We start from the raw sequence: 15,410 nt of genomic DNA, 5'->3' as shown, positions 1-15,410 counted from the left end.
GGCTCTCCAGCAAAGCCATGAAAAATGGAAACGCTGCAGGAATTGATTCCATCTGCGCTGAAATGCTTAAGGCTGATACCTCATGCAACGTTCTCACAGACCTCTTTAGAAATATCTGGGAACAAGAGACCTTACTAGATGACTGAAATAAAGGCCTCATTGTGAAACTCCCCAAGAAGGGTGATCTTCAGAGTTGTGACAACAGGCGTGGCAATACTGGCTCTCAGTCCCATCAAACGTTTTCTGTAGAGTTCTTCTATACAGAATTGACTAAATTATGATTTTAAACTCAGACAAGAACAAACAGGATTCAGAAATGGAAGAAGGTGCATAGACCAGATCTTTACATCATCGAACAATGCATCAAGTGGTACACCCCTCTGCACATCAACTTTACAGACTTTAAAAATGCCTCACCGCGACACCCTATGGAAAATCATGCTATCCTACGGAGTTCCACCAAAAATGGTTTCGCTGATGAGGCTGTTCCACAGGAAAATCAAATGCAGTGTCATTGTAGATGGACACTTGTCAGAATAGTTCCCTGTAAAATCTGGTGTGCAGCAGGGCTATATCTTCTCTCCAATCCTCTTCCTGGTCACATTCGACTGGATAATGTGGAAAACAACAGCTGACAGACTCAGAGGCATCCAATAGACCCCTTCTCACAACTTGAAGAACTTGACTTTGCCAATGACCTTGCTGTATTCTCCACAAAATTCAAACATCGCTCAGAAAAGACAGACAGACTGAACAGCTTTGCCATGCAGGTGGGCCTGAACATCAATCTATTCAAGACCCAAGTTATGTGCATTAATTTCCATCCCTAATGCACCAGTCACCGTCAATAACGAACCATTAGAATATGTCAACAATTTCACATAGGAAGCCTGATTGGCAAGGATAATGCATCACAAAAAGACATACAAGCAAGGCTCGATAAAGCTAGAGGGGCTTTTGCCAGACTAAACACGCTCTGAAAATATAGGCAATACAGCACCACAACAACAGTTTTGTCAAACCAGTCCTGTGTTGGCGAGTTACTATGGGAGACATGAACAAGATCAGCACCTTCCGCAATGGATGCCTCAGGAGGATATGTCATATATTCTGACCTATGAAGATTACCAATGAAGAACTGTACAAGAGAGCAAAGAGCCATAGCATGGTCATTGAGATCAAGTGCCGTTGCATGACTCGCATCCAATGGTTTGGACATGTCCTCAGAATGGAATGGACCAGGACCAAATTCCAAAGACTGCCCTGAGATTGACACCACCTAGCAGAAGAAAACAAGGGTGACCAAAAACAACATGGAGACATACAGTGATGGCAGAGCTAAAGGAGATGAAGTGAAGTGACATACTGCCAAGTATGGTGACCCATACTCGGAATTCGTGCTCTGCATTTAACCCATCCAACGTGTACACACACACCGTGAACACACACCCAGAGCAGTGGGCAGCCATTTATGCTGCGGCGCCCGGGGAGCAGTTGGGGGTTCGGTGCCTTGCTCAAGGGCACTTCAGTCGTGGTATTGAGGGTGGAGAGAGCGCTGGACATTCACTCCCCCCACCTACAATCCCTGCCGGCCCGAGACTCGAACCCGCAACCTTTGGATCACGAGTCCAACTCTCTAACCATTAGGCCACGACTTACCCAGATAGGTCTGACATGGGGTGAGGCACAGCATGCTGCAAATGATTGAGCCAAGTGGAAACAAATCATTGATGCTTTATGTCCCACTCAAGACGAAGAGGTGTAAGTAAGTAGTTCACTGGTTATTCTGTTATTATACATCATTTCTTTCTAATTGAAACAGCAATCACACTGTGGCGACTGCCAGTGAGTGCAGACAGTGAAGTTCACGTCACCTCATGATTTGGGTACTACAAGGTAGGTACACCTGCTAGCAACTGAAATCACTTGCTACCACACTGATTCCAATGAACAGCATTTAAAGCAATTGTTCACACCAAAATGAAAATTTTGTCATCATTTACACACCCTCATGTCGTTCCAAACCTGCATGACTTACTTTCTTCTGTGGAATCTTCTTCTGGGAAATCTTTTTGCATGTAACTGGGTGTCAAATGTTGTTTGGCCTCCTAGGTTTTTTTCATATTTAGTAAACAATCCTTTTAATGCTGTATTTGTCCAAAATATGTGTATAGGTCTGTCTATTCTGGATTAAGCATTTATTCTAGTAATATAATGAATACTTTTTGGGAATGAAGCCTAGCAGAGGCATAATTAAATGTGCTATATTAGAAGTTAATGCATTATTAACAATACATGTGACCCTGTATGGTAAAGTTTGTTATGATAGGACAAAACTATTTGATACAACTATTTGAAAATCTGGAATCTGAGGGTGCAAAAAATCAATATTGAGAAAATAGCCTTTAAAGTTGTCCAAATAAAGTTCTTATCAATGCATATTACTAATTAAAAATTAAGTTTTGATATATCTATGATAGGAAATTTACAAAATATCTCCATGGAACATGATCTTTACTTAATATCCTAATGATTTTTGGCAAGAAAAATCAATAATTTTGACCCATACAATGCTATTGCTACAAATAAACACGTGCTACTTATGACTGGTTTTGTGGTCCAGGGTCACATATAATAGTTTAAATATTCAAACTAGACCCGAGCAACTGACAAATCTGCAGATTCAGATCTAAGTTAATTAATCAAGGCAATGTGATGAACTTCCTTTGAACTTTGTTGTTCCAGAAAAGAAACTGAAACTCATTCCATAAATGCTGACAAATTAGAACCTTTGAGAAGCCAGATTCCCGAAAACATGTCCTTACAGTGCAACATAAGACATGCAATAGACACTAGTCTTCACAAGTGAGTGTCAAAACAAACAGGACTATGTTACGCTGTGTCTTCGTTTCTGGCACTGGGCAGGAAAAGAGAGCCCACGTGCAATTCCTAACGTCTAATACCTGCAGAGATTGTGGCAATAGCTGAGCTCATCTGTGGGTTTTAACAAAACAAATGTTAGACATTGGAGCCGTGACACTAAAGTCACACTCAGAACTGCAATGATGCAAATGAAAGGGAACAGTTCATGCTTAGGCCATAGCTGGTATGGATAACAGGCCTTGACATGCAATTTAACTTGCGCTCGTCATTGCCATTATAAAGGCTTTGGACAAACAAAAATTACAAGCACACATTGTTTTTGTGTGTTGAGCAGTCAATGGCTCTCTACTGGTTTTGTTTCAAGACTTTACATTGGACATCAAGGATCAAAGTACTAAAATCAGAAGTAAACGGAAATGTTCTTAAAATTCAATATATTAATATAAATATAAATGGTATTACTCTAGTAAAGGGATCAATTCTCACTTTTAACTAGTTGCTTATTAGCATGCCTATTAATAACATATTGGCTTTTTATTAGTACTTATAAAGCTCGTATTCTGCATGTAAATGGTTATTTGTTTAATATTTGGAATCGCCCCTGCTTATGAAACATCAGATCAGTGGACAGACATAATAATTCAGCATATGTATTACAAATGTCAAAATACTAATTCTGAAACCCAAATAGAGATTTATGCTTTGCCCACTAACTTTATTCACTCTATATGTAACTCTGTTGTATTGTAATATTGTTTTCATTTGTACAATAGGATAACTGCAAATGTTTCAACAATGATTTTGTCAACGGTGTGCATTTTGAAGCATTTGATATAAACGTTGGTTAAATTAATAATTAATTTAACAACATATAGGCTACATATAACACCTAACTTCTGTAATTCTAGTAGAACGCCATAGAATTTAGAGTCAGAGCGTAGAAAAGAGTGAAATGAAATACATCATAAAATCATTCAGACAAATAATGCTGACGATGAAGATTTATTTCCATGATGATGCATGATAATCTAGTAAGAGAGGCTTGTATTATAATATTTATTGTAGATGTCAATTTCTGCTATTAATACTACCAGATATATATGTTTATGCTAAATATTCTCGGCATAATATTTTGTGTTTGGTCAATTTGGTCAGTCTGCAGCAGATATAACTGTAACAGTTTTAATATATGTGACCCTGGAGCACAAAACCAGTCTTAAGTCGCTGGGGTATATTTGTAGCAATAGCCAAAAATACACTGTATGGGTCAAAATGCTTGATTTTTCTTTTATGCCAAAAATCATTAGGATATTAAGTAAAGATCATGTTCCATGAAGATATTTTGTAAATTTCCTACCATAAATATATTAAAACTTATTTTTTGATTAGTAATATGGATTGCTAAGGACTTCAAAGGCAGCTTCAAAGGCAATTTTCTCAATATTTAGATTTTTTTGGACCATCAGATTCCAGATTTTCAAATAGTTGTATCTCGGCCAAATATTGTCCTATCATAACAAACCATACATCAATAACAATTACATAAAAATAATCCCATGCGATTGATATCCTGCAAATTGGGTGATTTAAGTCGTTTTTACAGTCAGTCAGTAAAGCCCTCTGTCATTAGGGATTTGCATACGGCTGCTTCTAACTATTCTGGTGGCTTTGCTGCCTGACGGCAGTCTTGAACACAGTCTGCAATCCAGTGATTTATATAGATTAGTGCAAGTAACCCGTATTTAATGTAGTCTATATCTTAAAGGGTTACTCCACCCCAAAATGAAAATTTTGTCATTAATCACTTACCCCCATGTTGTTCCAAACCCATAAAAGCTTTGTTTGTCTTCGAACACAATTTAAGATATTTTGGATGAAAACCGGGAAGCTTGTGACTGTCCCATTGACTGCCAAGTAAATAACACTATCAAGGCACAGAAAACTATGTCAAAATAGTCCACTGCCATCAGTGGTTCAATCTGAACTTCATGAAGCTATATTTTTGTACGCAAAGAAAACAAAAATAACGACTTTATCCGACAATTCGTCTCCTCTGAAACAGTGCCATTTTGGACACAAACCGTGTACGCTGTTCTGTGTCAGCCGCACCACATGGATACATTTCCTACATTTATTTATGCTTTGATTTGAATGAAAACAGCGTATCCGTGCTTTTCTAGGCCTTGACAGTGTTATTTACTTGGCAGTCAATGAGACAGTCACAAGCTTCCCGGTTTTCATCCAAAATATCTTAAATTGTGTTCCAAAGACGAACAAAGCTCTTACGGGTTTGGAACAACATGGGGGTAAGTGATTAATGACAAAATTTGGGGGGTGGAGTAACCCTTTAAATAGTCTGTTTTTTACATAGTTGCTAATAATTTAACTCGCAGATGGGGGCATGTCATGCAACCTGTATATGTTGTCATCTGGCTAATTTGGCTGCTTAAAATGACAGATTAATGTGCAGCGAAATACAGCGGGCCTTATTGACAAATAATTGCATGGATTATTTCGTATTTGTATGCACAAGAGAACTTCTAACAAAAAAATTCGACCTAATTTAATGGTAATGAATTTGGAGTGTTTTAATGAGCGACTGGGTACCTGAGGTTATTCATTTGCATAAAACACGCCCAAACCTTGAGAATCCTTGGGCAATGCCAGGAGTCACTGTCATACACAGTAAGCACCTTTTATATAGAGCCAGATTACACACCTCTCATCAGATGTACATCCACATACCTGTGTTGTGTTGTTATACAGAGAAACCTTGCATCTCAAGATCACTCTCACTTTGTATGATGTAATTAGAAATATCTATGTATAAAAGCTCTTGACATTATTATACGTCCAACCAGAGATTTAGTAAATTTTGAATAAATTTGATTAATAACAAAAAGTTAATGGTGAGTCATGATTTGTTTGTGGAAACATTCATATGCAGAATTCAAACACAAATTTAAGCTTACACACACTACGTGAATGAGATCCGTTGTTTGGACACATTGGATGGCAACATCTAAGAAGTGGGAAACGTTAAGTCCTCAGTAAGTCCAAAGCCTATTTATTTCGCCACGTTATGAACAAAACAAACTGAAACTCCTTCAAGTACTTGTTCTCCAAGGGCATCAGAAAACATTGCGTTAATAGCTCCTTTAAAGGGCTTGTTTGTTTGCATGACTGGCTGTCATACACCTCTAGGCCTAGTCTTACTGAATAACAGATGAATGAATCTGATAGCTGCTCAAGTTTTCCATAAACTATCATTCTGTTTTCCTCCTCAGAAACGTGATGACTAATAGAAGACATCACCGTAATTGAAAGCACACAGATAAACCGTCAGACACGTGTGAAATTACTTCATATGTTGGGTTTTGAAAACAGTTTGACTTACTTTCGTACAATGCAAAGTAGATTCATGAACATATCTTCAGGCAGAGGCTGTTTTTTGGATGTTTTCTTGATGACTTCATTGTTTAGCGCTCATCGTGGTCTGGGTGGGTGGTAGACTTTACAGTCCACAGCCATGCTGGCTAAATGATATCAACACATGGGCCTTCACAGATGATTGACACCAAGTGAAAGCCAACTGTTCTAACTGCCTCTCGCAGAGGGAATAGCTCTTCCATTGTAAATTAACTTTGGGTATCTTTTGGGACTTCGTTAAGGCCATTTCATATGAATTTAGCATTCCCCAACATTGGCGATTCCAACTTTTTCTAGTTTTGCTGGTGTGACCCATTCAAGCGTAACCCGACCTGATGATAATCATGTTTTGTGGATAAATTTTGATCATTCCCCTAACTACAGCAGTAAAGTTTACATTAGATCATGGTGAGTTACAGTAGAGTGCCGTTTTGTTTTGTAGGAAAACCCCCCAGAAATTAATTATCATTTTAGCACTTCCTGTTCCATTGTCCTGAAGTCAATTTTTGAATGGGTTTTTTGGTAAAACAAGGTCTGATGTTTACAAAAGCTCAATATATTTTCATGCTTCAATCTACAAAATAAAATAAATCCGAAAACTTTTAGTTAGCTTGAAAACAGTAGTTGCTAGCAAGTGGCTAAATAGGTTGTCCGGGACAATAAATGTCATCATGTTGACCAGGTAAAGTCATTTACTCGATCTAGACTGCTGTCATCGCATTATGTGTATAATTGTGCTCTTGCAAACTATTCTGGCTCAAATTTTTGGGGAAAAGACTGAAAGATTTGTCTGAAGCTTAATGGTTGTAATGTTGAAGGTGGTGTATGTTTGGTTTTTTCTTCTGGCGATTGTATTTAGGCTTCAAAATAAAAGTTGTGTTTATTTGCGAACAATGTGTAAAAATTACTTTTGTTGGTCACAGAGCTTATTTTCTGCAATGGAACAATCCTTCTTGGTTTTTGTTGAGGGAACCAAGGTGAGGCTAACTTCAGGGTTGGCCTACAAAAAAACATCATCGCTGTAGCGCTCTGTAAACCAAGTTTACCAAACCACAGCTATTTACCAGCTAGCTAGATTGGGTGCTGACATGACGGCATTGAGCATATAATGTGATGTTGATTATTTTTTGGTAACAGGAAGTGGAATGACGTGACTTATCTTTGGGACAGGTGTGTTCTGCACGCCTACATATAATCCCCATTCTGCATGCTTTTGTCACACTTACATTGTTCGCATTGCTGATTATTGAGCAGTCAGACACTTTAGTGTTTAGACAAGAACATCTGCCATTTGTGGCTTCTGCCAACAAGAATCTGAAGTATGTCAGACAGTCGGATTTGTTCTGAAATTCAAGTTAAACTATGACCAGCCAGTATTAGTGCCCGGAATAAACAATGACCGCTTGCGATAAATCTACATAAAACTCTGAAAGAGTAAACAGTTTAATGTGTGATCCTTTAAATAAAACGTTGATCTGTTTTATGGAAAATAATGTTTTATATGAGCTCACAATTCTTAACAATCTGCACGGAAAGAGGTCACATTTAAACCATTTATGAAGACGAACTGTTATGACTTCAGTCACTGAAACATCCAACAGATTCATAAGTCTTCTGTGACGGTCAGTTAACCGCAATTCCTCCAGAGCATCCCATTTGTCCCATTCCAAGCATTCTGGAGGGATTCCCTCTTCCGTTGCTTCCCTCTCTAATCCTCCACTCCAGGAGGCATCTATATTTGGAGAGAATTGTGAGAGCCCCGGTCCAGATGTTTTGCCAGGCCGACACCTGCTCTCAATACAAGTCAGCAGGGAACAATACCCTCATCATGCACGTCCCCAATGCTCTTGCAAATCTCTTTTTTTTTCTCGGAGCAGAGAGGCGCTGCAGTGTCTCGTCTCAAAGGCGCCTGTGGCCTCTTTTACTTATACATTACTGCAAATGAGACCACTTGGCTGTGATGGTTAGATGCGACCTGTTTGGTGTATCCAACAAGGATTTAGCTGTTTCATCTTACTGTTTATTAAGTGAGATATCCTGTTCAGAACCCCGGAAGAAAGGCGAGACTTCTTGTTTCCCTGGTTTTTTTCTCAATGGAAGGCATGTATTACATATGAATTGGCTGAATCACACAGTGTATCAAATTATACAAGCTGACATGCTGAAGGCAAAGCCAAATGATGACGAACTTGAACTGTCCTGGCCTCTACAGTGACATATCAGTCTATTGAGGTCTGAAGAGAAAAGCAATTATTGTCACTTAGCATTCCTTTACTGTAACATCTGTTTGTGGCACAAAATTTATTTTCGAGGTTTCATATTCAATGTTAACCTTTAAATATTGATGTGCTGAATTTGTTTAGCAAAGATTGAGTAGCAATGGTTTATTAATGATTAAAAGTGATGTTTTTTTGGAAAGCTGGTCTCTTCTGGGATGTCCTTTCATGAATAGAATTTCCTATTGGCCTCATTCATGAAACATGAGCAGAATTAATTTCTGTGCAAATTGTTCTTAAAATTATTCTTATGTAATTTGTCTCATTCAATTCACCGCAACAATTTATATAAGAACGGATGAATGATGTACACAGAATTTGATCTTTTTTTAATATTTTTGCTTTTTACCCATTGTTTTCTGATGAATTGAATTTGTTAAAAAACTGTATTTTTAGTGTAAAAAATAACATTTACACTTATGTAGGGCAGCTGCATGCTATATTCTTGATGTAGTCTTCTACACATCCAAAGCAAATCAAGCAAATGTTTTAGAAATTAGAATTTTATAATTTAGGCCTGTTAGGCAAGCACAGTTTGGTCAGCACATTTGCAAGCATGCTGTCCTGTCTCATGGCACTTATGTGTGCTTGCATTACTGTGGCTGTGACAATCCACAGTACTCAAGGGGCTGATAGAGTTACTTCCACGTGTCAGTGCTGTTTAACCTGTGTTGTTATTAAGGTGGTTAACTAAAAGCATACTGACAGTCGAGGAGTGTGTGCTGTTTTTACTGAACAGCTGTTGACCTAAAAGAAAAAAAACGGTTTACTCTAGTGCCCATAACAGAACCCCTTATGGCAGTGTTAAGAATAAATAGCAGGGCTCAATTTATAAAGATGAGTGAGATTGGGCTAGTAAATGGAACAGACACTTGTCCATCTGGGCTATTGATGCATTTATACCGTCAGTCTGTATGAATAGATTCAACTACACTCAACATTGTGGAATAGAATGCAATAGGAAACATTGAAATATTCTGTGTTATTGTCACATTGCTCATGCCACGTACAGTGTCCAAAGTGGGCGACTAGTTTGTACTGTTTTCAGTGACAGTCTGCAAAGCCAACTTTCTATGAATGTCAATTATCCTTTACAGATTGTTGTAAATGTATGTTCTATCAAAATCTAAATGTTATAAACTACAGTTTTCTTCTAACACTATTTAAAACCCAATATTGGTGACATGTCTGCATTTTTGCATCATGTAAAGATGCTGTGTTTTGAGGATTTTTGACACTTTCGGATGCACCAGCGTATGAAATGTAGCTTTTGCGCTCTTACACACTTTCACAGCATACTTTATAGGTCTTATTGTTCATGCATAATTTAGGATATATGGTCATGCAGTCACAAAAAACTAATTCAGCTTCTCTAGATTTATTTCAAATAACAGCAAAACCCAAAACTAAATATAATCAAAAACAGTAAACAAACCAGAAACATTAGTGGCACCACAAAGTATTGTACATACAGTAACATCATTTTAGGTTCAGTAACAGACATCATGTCTGATATTTTTCCGTGTTTCTTAACACTTTAGATATGCTACCAAAACAAATGGATAAAACCTTAGTGCCTCAAAAAGCCATCAACATCATGTAACCTCACGGAGAATGGAGAAATATAGTGTTCTTCCCTTCATTTCAAACAAAACGGCTAACTGATAACAATCTCAGGCAGGAAATGCTTTGCTTGGTCCGTAAATGATCTGTAATTAAGTATAAATATGAGTGTTTATTTCAAGTTAGACTAAAAGGTTAGAAAAACATATTTAACAGCATAGTCAGCAGAATATAAAAAGCTGGAATTGTAATATTTGTACATAAGACTCTCCATTCAACAAAAAACACACAGGTGACACTTTTAATGCTCAAAAAATTATTTACAGAACAACAACTTTGTTACGCATGAGTATAACATTCATAATGAAAAAAAAAAGGTTTTGCAAATATATATATATAAAAAATACTTTGCACACTAGAGCATAAGGTTGTGGGCTCCAAGGTTTTGTGTGTCGTTAAAACATGCCTTTATCCTAGTTGTTCTAGTCATTAAAAATCTTTGTACGGAGTGCATATCAATAAGTGCAAATTATTTGCCTTTTACACATTGTGCATCTTTCTAAACATTTGTCAGATTTTTGTGCTTGTTTTGCATTTTAACAGCAGCAACGGTATTTTTGTTTTGCAGAACACACCTCTTGTCACTACTATTTTGACCCCGAGTTTAAGATTAGTGCTATTGCTTTGTCTTAGTTGCATGTAGCAGTTTGTTCAGCAAATGTCAGAGTAGTGCATTGCATCATTTTCACCATTCACCTGAACAGAAGCTCAGGATCAGGTTTTTGAGCACAGGTAGTGGGACGTAGTAAATGCAGCTCCACAGACAGGGCAGTGTTTTTGTACGTCACTGCTCAGGTGAAGTTTCTCAAGAGTCTTTTGGATTTTCAATAGGCACTGAAGGCTTTACTATGGTCCTACGAATTGCACAGTGAGTCTCCCTGCAGTGAGAGGTGGTGCTGATGAGTCATGTAGAAGAAAAGGCTTCATGCATCTGAGATGCAACTCTGGATCTTATCAATCCATAGCTGGGCATTCTGAGCATCTGCTGCACAGAAGTTGTACACCCGTTTAGTGGTCTTCAACTGAAGGGACAAAGAAAAAGAGAGAAGATGTACATCTTTTTAAATTTCTATTCATGCTGATGGATGCAGATTGGTCATAGTAACAGCATGTTCACCATTTCACTGTGGCTGCACCCAACTATTAACCTTATTTTACATGGCAGGTACCAGCTTTTCTAGCATAAGGTTGGCACCTACTATATGTGACCCTGGACCACAAAACCAGTCTTAAGTTGCATGGGTATATTTGTAGCAATAGCCAAAGATACAATATATGGGTCAAAATGACACATTTTTCTTTTATGACAAAAATCTAAATTTATTGACACTTGTGACTAGTTTTGTGGTCAAGGGTCACATATTTACTTAAAAATATTAAGGATAGTTTTTGTTTTTTTTCAGAATATTACAGGTACAGCAGCCATGTGCTCTATTGTTAGTACAGTCACGGCTAAGGGAGTACAGCAAATTCCCTTTCAAGGGAAGTCTGTTTACTCAGTGGCCATGTTTGCAACGCCTCCAGACAGCTATTTCAGGCATCCAAGGCCATATCCTATCTTCTTGAATGGGAAAATCCTTAAATCTCAAAAACTGCTTGCCATGATCACATTTAAACAACACATTTCAAACCAGCAACAAAATCTGGCGTGGACTGCCCCATAAATGTTGTCTCTCGTGCTCACATTAACAAAAGCTTATAATCCAGGCTGAACCAGTCAATGCACACATGCAGTCTTAGGGTGCTTTCACACTTGGCTGGTTGTTTCGGAACCTGGCGCATTTCCCCCTTAGCTCGGTTCGCTTGGGCATATGTGAACGCGGCAATCGCGCTCGGATCTGCACCAAAACAATCGGTCCGAGATCGCCTGAACGAGGTGGTCTCGGCGAACGAAACGAACTCTGGAGCTGTTTCTGTTGTAGTGAGAAAGCAATCTGATCCAACGGACCAACAAACCAGGCTATATCATAGTGTATAATGGGTAATTACCCATTAAAGTTCCGTGAAAAGCAGTAGACCATGTCTATGTGTGTGCACGTCTTCGCCATTCAAAATCAAAGTGCACCTTTTCAATTTAAAAACCCGTCTTATTGCTCTTTGTAGTAGGTGCATTTTAACAATGTTTTCCCGACGAATCCTGGACTCCTGCTCAAAATTATAAATTAATGAATTAATATAAAGTCAGCTACAAAAAACCCCAACAATAAGCCCTCGAAGCTGTTGTAGCTCCATCCTGATGGATGACAGCTATGAGCGGAATTCCTGAAAATAAACCGTGGAACTTTGACCAATGAGAGGACAGTTTACTCGCACGTGACTTGTATTAACAATTTTGGTCCGACTGACACAATGACTTTACCGACTGGCTCTTTTCTTTATAAGGAGCGAGTTATTCCACCATATTTTGCATTGCACTTTCTCCCACTGTCTATACAGTCTCAGCCTCAGACGTCAGGCCCACGAACCTCTGGCTGAACGTCAGAGTTTTGAAGTAGTTATCATCTGACTGGTTGAATTCTACAGGATTTTCGGGGAATGCATTCTTTCATGTGTCACATCTTTTAATAGTCCGCCTGGACACAAAGGCCCTGTCCCAAATGGGACCCTAAACCCTCGCGGTCTTCCTCTTGAGTCCGCACTTTCGTGATTCGTGAAGTCTGCCATGGAGCTTGCAGAAGTGCGGATCGAGGGCACATAACGGCCACAAAGGGGGCACTCACGAGCACCCTTCTGAATGCTAAAATGACGAATGGGACACCCTACGGTCACGTGGACTTAAAGGACACGCGGCGGCCATTGTAAGTCCGTAAGACCACAAGTGCACATGAAGTGTTCCATTTGAGACAGGACCAAAGCTGTTCTGGAGCCAAACTCCCTCATGGAAGAAGAAAGCCATTTTGTTTACAACAGTAACAATGATTGCATAAATGCTGGATTTTCAGAATTACGTGAAGTTCACAGCATAGAGTCTGCACAACGTTCTTGAATGAATGATTTGTTGGTTGCATTATTGTAAGGACATCGACTTAACATTTTTACGCTCCAAATGCAATGCTAAACAAAGCGAACTATGATTGGTTCTTGGCCAGCCAAAGTCAAGACCATCAATCTGAAGGTCCGGCAACGTAAGACTAGGTATATCATTAACTGGTGAAATACTTACATCAAAGAAAGCCTTTTCACTGATGTGTTTGGGGGCTCCTATTGTTGGTGTGGCAATCAGGACAGATTCTACTTCAGCAAGGTCAATATAGCCACGACAGCTTGTGTCCTCATCAGTCTCATAATACCTCAGCTATAGGGGGGTGAGTGAAAATGCATGGCAAATAAATGAATACATTAAGGTAAAGACCAAAATACAAACATTTCATAAACGACTCACCTGATGTTTTGTTATGTCCAGAACAAACCACCTAGCTTTCCAAGCTTTAAGTAATGCCCCTCTCTTGTACAGGATTCCCTCAAATGATCTGTATAAACAAAGAAATGATGGCTTGTTGGCTTTGTCTATAAAGTTAGATTAAGTGGTATCAAAAGTGTTGTCTGTCATTATTACCTATTGTCTTCATTCTTTGGGGTAAACTGATTGTAGAGCGTGGCTGCCCTGCGATTAACCCCATTGACTGCAGTGGGGCTGCTGTCCTCTCCGAGGCCGGTGTCAGGTAGATGCAACATGGAGTGTCGCTGATAGGCCTGCAGGTTGGAGGTGGGGACCAAACCAGAGATGGACACTGACTGTTTCCGCTGCTATGAGATTAAAAGGCAAGAGATGAGGTCAGTATATCTGGAGAAGACACTTTGCTACTTGTTCACATAAAGTTCACAAACAAGGATGCTTCTTTGGTGCTTTCTAAGGCCTTTTTACCACTGCATCCCCAAGCCATACATAAGCAGCTTTGTTTCTACTGCCTACAGCTGTAGCTCTTGATGGTGATGTGATATTGGGGTTTCTATTAAGAACCTCCATCAGTAATAAGCAACTATTGAGAGTTGGGTCCATATGAATCATTACAGACTATTACATCCCAGTTGAGGGCTACATTTGTGAAGCAAAGTGGAACTAAAATAGCTGGACAGAAGAAGCAGCACTCACATTGCCCTCCTGTTTGAGGTCTTCTTGGATGCTGTCTCGCACCTTCTCCAGCGTGGCATGCCAGGGCTCAGACTGCTGCCCCAGTTCTCCCTCCAGCCTCTCAATGTCCTGCAACCACACAAATCCATTTGAAGGCTTCCCTTTACAGGTGCCTTTGATCAACCAGGAATTCTTTGGGTTCTGCTTTGATATTTTTGTCCTACCAAGCAAGCAGCACTATGTTTTATGATGGTTGCTTGCTTTATAGTAGCTAGTATAATTCCTACTATTCACAGATAACATCAAAAATGGATGAGGAGATACAGATTGTGCTTTGAGAAGTTCAGAAACACTGAATATTGGACAAATCCACATGGAAAATCATGAAAAAGCATGGCGTGATAAATACAATGTATGTTTTGAATTTTTTCAGCTGCGTGGTCCAAGCAGAGAAAACTACAAATCACTCTTCTGATAGACGCATTCCTTCGCTCCTCTGATCGGCTGCAATTTTACTGCATCATGTAACATTTTCACTTTGATTTCAGGAGGATAAGGACTTGGTGAGAAACTATTAAAGGACAAAGACATGGACTCACAGCCAAGAGTCTGGTGATGGCATCAGGCTGGGCACGGCTGACACTGCTGTAACATGGCCAGACAATCCTCCTCTTGGTGGTGGCGATGGTGTTTGACTCTTCTGTGCTCTGTGAGCGCACCGTGAGCATACACCAATCATAAGAGGGGCCTGTGGACAGCGTCTCCCCGGTGTAGAACTCCCATGTCGTCAGATTGGGGATCGAAATCAGCGGTTTCAACACTGCCTAAAGGGAAAATAAAGGAATCATTATTTGTTCGATTTTTCAGTTCTGACTTTACATAAAGGCGCTGTAAGCAATATTAGTCAGTGTAGAATTTCTGCCAGAATTAGCCACTGAATTAGACGCCCTCTCTCTTTCCAAAATCTTACCCTATGAAGGTATTGTTCTACCATTATGCATGTTTACATGCACTCATTTTTGTGTGAATGAATGAATCCGATCCGATTTTAAATTTAGCGTATACGCAGTGCCCAGGCACCATGTTCAGAACCAGAGAAAGCCACTGTGATAATGTCACAGGCACAA

At 39.2% G+C, this 15,410-nt stretch overlaps 1 protein-coding gene across 1 annotated transcript in view; it reads right to left on the bottom strand.

Annotated features, from left to right (window-relative positions):
• Positions 1–9,952: 9,952 nt before the first annotated feature.
• The window catches only part of LOC306873989 (myotubularin-related protein 13-like), a 131,046-nt gene continuing 125,588 nt past the window's right edge, over positions 9,953–15,410 (bottom strand). Inside the window, 6 exon segments of the mRNA XM_079423630.1 lie at positions 9,953–11,233; positions 13,375–13,506; positions 13,594–13,681; positions 13,768–13,958; positions 14,305–14,412; positions 14,883–15,107. Of these exon segments, the coding sequence (XP_079279756.1) occupies positions 11,135–11,233; positions 13,375–13,506; positions 13,594–13,681; positions 13,768–13,958; positions 14,305–14,412; positions 14,883–15,107 (843 nt within the window). The 3' untranslated portion in view covers positions 9,953–11,134.

The sequence above is a fragment of the Barbus barbus genome (assembly GCF_936440315.1).
Source record: "Barbus barbus genome assembly, chromosome: 1".
Taxonomy (NCBI): domain Eukaryota; kingdom Metazoa; phylum Chordata; class Actinopteri; order Cypriniformes; family Cyprinidae; genus Barbus; species Barbus barbus.
Note: the sequence above shows the minus strand (reverse complement) of the source record. Positions and strands in the feature narration are given on the sequence as shown.